At 29.4% G+C, this 6,415-nt stretch overlaps 1 protein-coding gene across 1 annotated transcript; it reads right to left on the bottom strand.

The window, feature by feature from the left end:
* Nucleotides 1–191: 191 nt before the first annotated feature.
* Nucleotides 192–1,943, bottom strand: LOC105134275 (putative UDP-rhamnose:rhamnosyltransferase 1). Its single transcript, XM_011038626.1, has one exon. The coding sequence runs from the start codon at nucleotides 1,714–1,716 to the stop codon at nucleotides 316–318; it is 1,401 nt and encodes a 466-aa protein (XP_011036928.1). The 5' UTR covers nucleotides 1,717–1,943; the 3' UTR covers nucleotides 192–315.
* Nucleotides 1,944–6,415: the final 4,472 nt, after the last annotated feature.

The raw sequence follows: 6,415 nt of genomic DNA on the forward strand, positions 1-6,415 counted from the left end.
CCGCTGACGGTCTAATCGAGAAATGAAGTCTTTTATTTCACGTCTTAATTTTCTCTCTGTTTCTCATCGGACACCATGGTTTGAAATTAACGCAGTGCGCAGGTGCCCATGAATTCGTTATAAAGGCAGCTAAATGCTGCATGATGTCCATTCAAATAGCTATTTTGAAGAAGTTTCTTTACCCAAAAAAAAAAAAAAAAACCCTGTTTTATTCCATATTTGAATACTCGAGAACATGAAGCACCTGAATAAAATCTCAAGCATGGGTGATGATCAAATCTGCCTTGCGAGTTGTGACCATGTCCTTCAAACATTTCATTTCTTCTTTTTGAGAAAATCAACAAACTTACCAATATAGTAATCTTGATGCAACTTCTGGTTTCCGAAAATCGCAGCAGCTTCACTTGCTTTCTCCCTCAAGCTTTTTCCTTCCTCGGATACCATTGCGAGTTTCAGAGCCTTGGCTATACCATCCCGGGTAAATGACCCATCTTCCCCTCTCTGTACCTCCACACCTAAAGCCTTCTCAACCAAATACCTTGCATTCAAAGGTTGGTCGACGATGAATGGCAAGAGAATAAGGGTGTGACCAAACTGCAAACTTTCAATGACAGAACCCCACCCAGAGTGAAATAATGATCCCCCAATTGATGGATGACCCAAGATTTCCATCTGTGGCGCCCATCCCATGCAAACAATCCCTCTGTCAGATGTCCTTTCACCGAATCCTGAAGGCAGAGCATCAAGATCATCGTTGGCCCAACCTGGTTTTCGTAATGCCCACAGAAATGGCAATCCAGATAACTCTAGCCCATGAGCAATTTCATATACTTGATCTCTGGTTAGCTTATACTCGCTACCAAAGCCTACAAACACAACGGACTTCGGCTTTTGGTCATCAAGCCATTTAAAGATTTCACCCCACCTTCCATCAGTGAATTCCTTTCTTTCTGGCTTCTCCTGTGGCAACAGACCTACTGGGATCACGGGTTTTCCTATCAGCCTTTCAAATAGATTCAAGTAGTCTCCTTCAAACTCGGCACAGCTGCGTACCGCGAAAGCTTGGCATCCATGGAGTATCTTGGAGACCCTTTCACTATCCGTGATCCCAGAAGCATTTCCTCCATAAATCCCTTCAAAAACTCCAACAGCCTCCTGGTTTCGATAAGCTACCGAGGAGGGAAAGTCAACCCACTCTGGTTTCGATGTCATACTCGTCCATGACGGCCTTAGTCTTCTTTGACCATCGCCAACTAAGCACTCTGGGTGCCCAAGAAACACATATGCAACAGCAGAGAAAACAGAGAAATGAATAAGAGGAACTTTTTTCTCTCTAGCAATCTCTACCATCCAATAAGGAATCATGTCAATGATTATCCAGTCTGGAAGTTGATCGGCGATGAACTGCTTCAAGGGGTGCTGCAGGAGATCAAATGAAATCTTCAGGTACTCGATTTTCTCGGCAGGAATGTCAACCGTGGCCTCTCCATCTTCTGGCAAGATATCATTGTCTAAGCTTGGTAGTGGAAACTCTACGAATGTCACCAAGTCTGCTAGACTTGGAGGAATTTTAGGGAGTCTTTTGATGTTTCTTGGGGTTGAAACAAAGGAGACTTTGATTCCAGCTTTGGCTAAATCTATGGAAAGTTGAAAGAAAGGTATCATATGGCCAAAGGCAATCCATGGAAGCATCACTATGTGAAGTTTCTCTGCCATCAATTCAAGGTATGGAGAAAAGGAAGATTTCCCAGGCTAGGAATTAGGGCAAACCTGTATAAATTTAAGAGTATTGAGAAAGGAGGTTTAAGATCGGTATATAGAGACTGAATACAAGAGCCAATTAGGACGGACAGCAAGCAGATTTCAATGAAAAAAGCAAGACCTTATCAGCTTGTCTGGAGATTAACGAGTGAATCTTCCAGGGACTTCAGTGATTTTTAATTTTGACATGGAAATCACTTCTGATATTTAACGAACCAGGGGGCCAACCAAGTCTCGAATGTGAACTTCGTGCTGATTTTTCTTCTTTTTGACAGTACAGTTCTTCCAAGCACGGGGAAAATTTTTCTATTTGGGTATTAAATATATATATAATTTTTTTTAAAATTAATTATTAAATAATTTATATGAATTTTTAAAGTTAATAGTAAAGTTTTAATTTAAATATATTATCTAAAATATTAAAAAAAATTAAAAATATATCAAATTAAAGTAAAAAGTAAAAATTATCTCACTCTCCGATGTTTTATAAAATATAATTTATTTATAATCAAATTTAAATTGATATTGTAATAACTTCTCAACTAAGATAAAATAACAATCAATAAAGTAATTAATTTTTTTCTTTTTCAATTCCTTCTTCCCTCACTTAATTCCTTTTTAGATTAGTATTTTATAAATTAGACTTTGGAATTTTACAAGGTTATTCTCACTTTTTTTTCTTGAATTTTTTTATATTTTTTCCTTACTTTTCTCTCTTTCTATCTTGACTTTTTTTTTTATGCTGCTTCTGCCCAGTCAACAACATATAAAAGGAAGAAAAATGTGATTTGTTTTATTTTTTAATGATAAATAATTATTTTACCCTTAATGAATTGTTTTGTCTTTATTTGATAGTTTTTTTTATTAATACTACCGAGCTCCATTCATTCTAAAATTTTAACCAGATTTTATTTAATATATTTTAAAATCCCTTATAAAATTTCATCTTAATCTGATGGTCGGAATGAAAATAATGTACAATAACGTAAAACTAGTTAAATTATGATTTTTCATCAAATTTTTAAATTTCTTCAAAAATTCTAAAATTTTAACCCTAGCTTAAGTATTATATTACAAAGCTCTAAGCAAAATTTTAGAATTTTTTAATAACTCAATTAAAAACTATAAATTATTTTATACAAAACTAATAAAAAAATATTGATAAAATCTTATCTGGGCTAGAGCCACCCTAGCCCTTGGCATTCCTCCGCGCATGAGTATTTCAATTAATGGTTACTTTTTTAAAAAAAATAAAAGTAAAAAAATATTTATATTTATATCATTGAATTATAAAAAATTAAAATAAATTTAGCCAAAAGCCATGAAAGAAAGAACAATTGGTTACACCACTAAAAAAATATTTAGTTACTATAGTGTTCTTTTTCCCATGAGTTAAGTTTTCAGTGAAGTAAGGAGTGATAAGGATCTTGATTGTGCAGCACCACACGTGGAATTAGTGGGGCTGGCAGCGAAAGCGGCCATTGCAAGGATTTTGTTTTCAGTCACCTCTTTTAATAAATTAGAATTTTAGCTTTAAAAATAGAAAAAAATTATTTCTAACCCCTCCTAAAAATCTTCTCTAACTTGGCCCTCCCAAACTAAAATTCATAGCTCCACCCTGCATGCATAATGCATTGTGTTAGCACTATTGGTTTCCTGAATGTTATATACCTAAAGAAAATAAAAAAAAACAAAAAATAATTTGGGAGTCCTTGAAATTCCGTTATATATTTGTAGAACTGTATAGGGATTTGTTATATAAATATCTGATTTTTTTATTTTAAATAATTATTTAAAAATTAGTTGTTGTAAATTATAAGTTATTAAATTATTCAATATCCAACAATAATCCATACAAATCATCATTAATTTTTTTTTAAATTGTTATTTAGAAGAGAGACTATTATATCTAAAGTACTAGTTTTCTATTATATAACTTACATAGATTTTATTTCTAACAGACAATTATCTTAAAAATAAAATACATAACTTATTATTTATATTTTACTCTAGTTTATATATATATATATATATATATATATATATATATAAACAAGAGAAAAATATAAATAATAAGATATATATATATATATAAACAATTATGCATGTTAGGCTTATATAGAATATTCATAAAAAAGATATTAGTATTGCAATAAAAAGCTATAAACTTATTTGAAAATTATAGCATAACTGGATAATTCTTTAAAAATCATTTTGATAATTTTATTTTAAAAAATTATAAAATATATGAAAAATAAAACGACTAAATAGAGAAAAAAATATGAAAAACTAAAAGAATCAAGCTCGAACCTATAAACCTAGCCTTTTAGAAAAAGTCAAGTGCTCTTAAATCTAAAAGATTAGGCGAGCAAATCTGACTTATTAGAAGAAACTTAGTCACACCTGATTTTTTTAAAAAACTCAAATAGAGTTGTCCACTTCATAATATATATATATATATATGGACCATTAAAAAACGGGTTAAAGTATTATGGACCCCAAACCTAAAATTCCAACACATTTTTCTCTTAAGAACTCATTAGAAACATCATTTGAATCTTAGTAACTCAATTTTCAACTTCAAAATATTCTCTAATCAAGTTAAAAACTCAAAACCAAACTAAACTTTGAGAATTCCAATTTTTTTTCTTCAACAGATTAAAGATTCAACTCATTTTCATCAAACTCTTCTTTCCAAGGCGAGCCCTCCTCCATGATTAAGGACCTTTTTATAGCCGTAATGTGGTTGGCTAAACTTTGTCTTTTTCTCATTTTTTTTTTAATAATTTTTTTTTTGTTTTCTCAATATTTAGAAACAGGAACATGAAAAAAAAAAGTTTTGTGCCAAAATACAAAAGCTAAAACTATATAGACCAAAATATGAAAGAAAAAAACTAGGGAACAAAGTATATTTTTTTATGCCCCACTAATTCAAATTGCACTATGGATGCATGGTTTAATACATAGTGCATTACTCTCTATATGAGTAGAGGATGGTGTATAGTAAAATACCATTTTCTTTTAATTTTTTTTACTAGAGTGCATGTTAGCATGATGTCGTGTGACGTTTTTCAAATCTATTTTTATTTAATTTGATGGTATTTAAAATAGATACTTAAAGAAAGGAAACAATTAAAACAAGACACACACATATATATCATTAGCAGTATAGTTTTTAAAATAAAAACAAAAGTAAATTATATTAAATATTTGTAAGAATATACAATTATTTAAATTAAAGAGAAAAATGTCTTGCCTTGATCAAAACTCTTTTTTTTTTCATTCATGTATTTCTTTTTTATTTTCATGAAAACTCTTTTTATTAGATATATTGTTTTTTTAAATAAGAACTTGTCATGATCGAAAAGCAACTTTCAATGAAAAAAAATCATGACTCAATACCTTTTGAGAAATTGTATGAACAGATAAAACAATAGTTATTTTAATAACATTATATAAAAAATAATAAAATAGATATTTTATTCTCATAAAATAATCATGATAATTATTTAAAAAAAAATTCATGTTAGGTTCATAAATAATTATCAATAATTAATTTGATAAAATTATATGAAAAATTTACAGATAAAAATAATAAAATGGATATTTTATTCTAATTGAATATTCATAAAAAATATTTTTTATAACAATTTACATGTTAAGTTCATGAATAATTAATCATACTATTATCATAAAAAATCCAATATTATTTGAAAAGTATGGCATCCTCAAATGATTTTTAAGATTATTGTAATTTTCTTATTTAAAAAAATATAAAAAATACAACAATTAAAAAACAAAACACAAAGAGAATCAAGCCCGAAAGAACTGGCCAGACGTGGTTAGGTTTAGAAATCCAAATGCATGCCCTTTAAAAAAAAAAAAGTCCAAGACGCGTCTTGACTTTGAACAGCAAGCCAGTGCACCTGCCCTTAAAAAACAAAAGCAGGGGAGGACATCTTCTCACCTGCAATAATTTTCATCCACCTACGATGACCGCAGAATCTAGATCTTATTTTATTTATTTATTTATTTATTACTTCACAATAAAAATCTCAATTTGTATCTGTTTAAAAACATCATAACTCCAAAACATATTTTAATCAGTTGAAACTTCAAATTAAATTAAACTAAAATAAAATAAACTTGTTAAATTCTGATCTCTTTTTTTAGGCTCAAACCATCTGGCTGAAGATTTCATCTCTCCTCTTTCTGTTCGGCTTTATTAATTATTAGGGATTGAAATATAAAAAAATAAAGTTTTATAACCAAGATTTAAACTGTTAAAACTATAAGGATGAAGGTGTAAAAAGATGCGCCTTATAAACAGTGCTGATGGATGAATTTGAATGAATATTGTTTTGTGCATGCTTTAGTTTTTTTATATTTATTTTACTTTTGAATTTATTTTGGCCAATATTTAAGCTTTGAAGATTGATGCACCGATTACGGTTGTATATTATATTATATTATAGGAATGTTGTTAATAATGAGAAGTAAAGCGGGGCTTGTCTTTTATTTATTTTTTTTATTATATTATAGGAATGTTGTTAATAATAAGTAAAGCGGGGCTTGTCTTTTATTTTTTTTTTTTTTGAAAGTATAATAAAATATTATTTTTTTAGTTTTTTTTAAATTCATTTATAATATTAGT

The sequence above is a fragment of the Populus euphratica genome, unplaced genomic scaffold (genome assembly GCF_000495115.2).
Source record: "Populus euphratica unplaced genomic scaffold, PopEup_1.0 scaffold2.1, whole genome shotgun sequence".
NCBI classification, from domain to species: Eukaryota; Viridiplantae; Streptophyta; class Magnoliopsida; order Malpighiales; family Salicaceae; genus Populus; species Populus euphratica.

Coding starts and splice junctions, on each gene's coding strand:
- LOC105134275 (XM_011038626.1), bottom strand. CDS start 1,716: ATGGCAGAGAAACTTCACATAGTGATGCTTCCATGGATTGCCTTTGGC.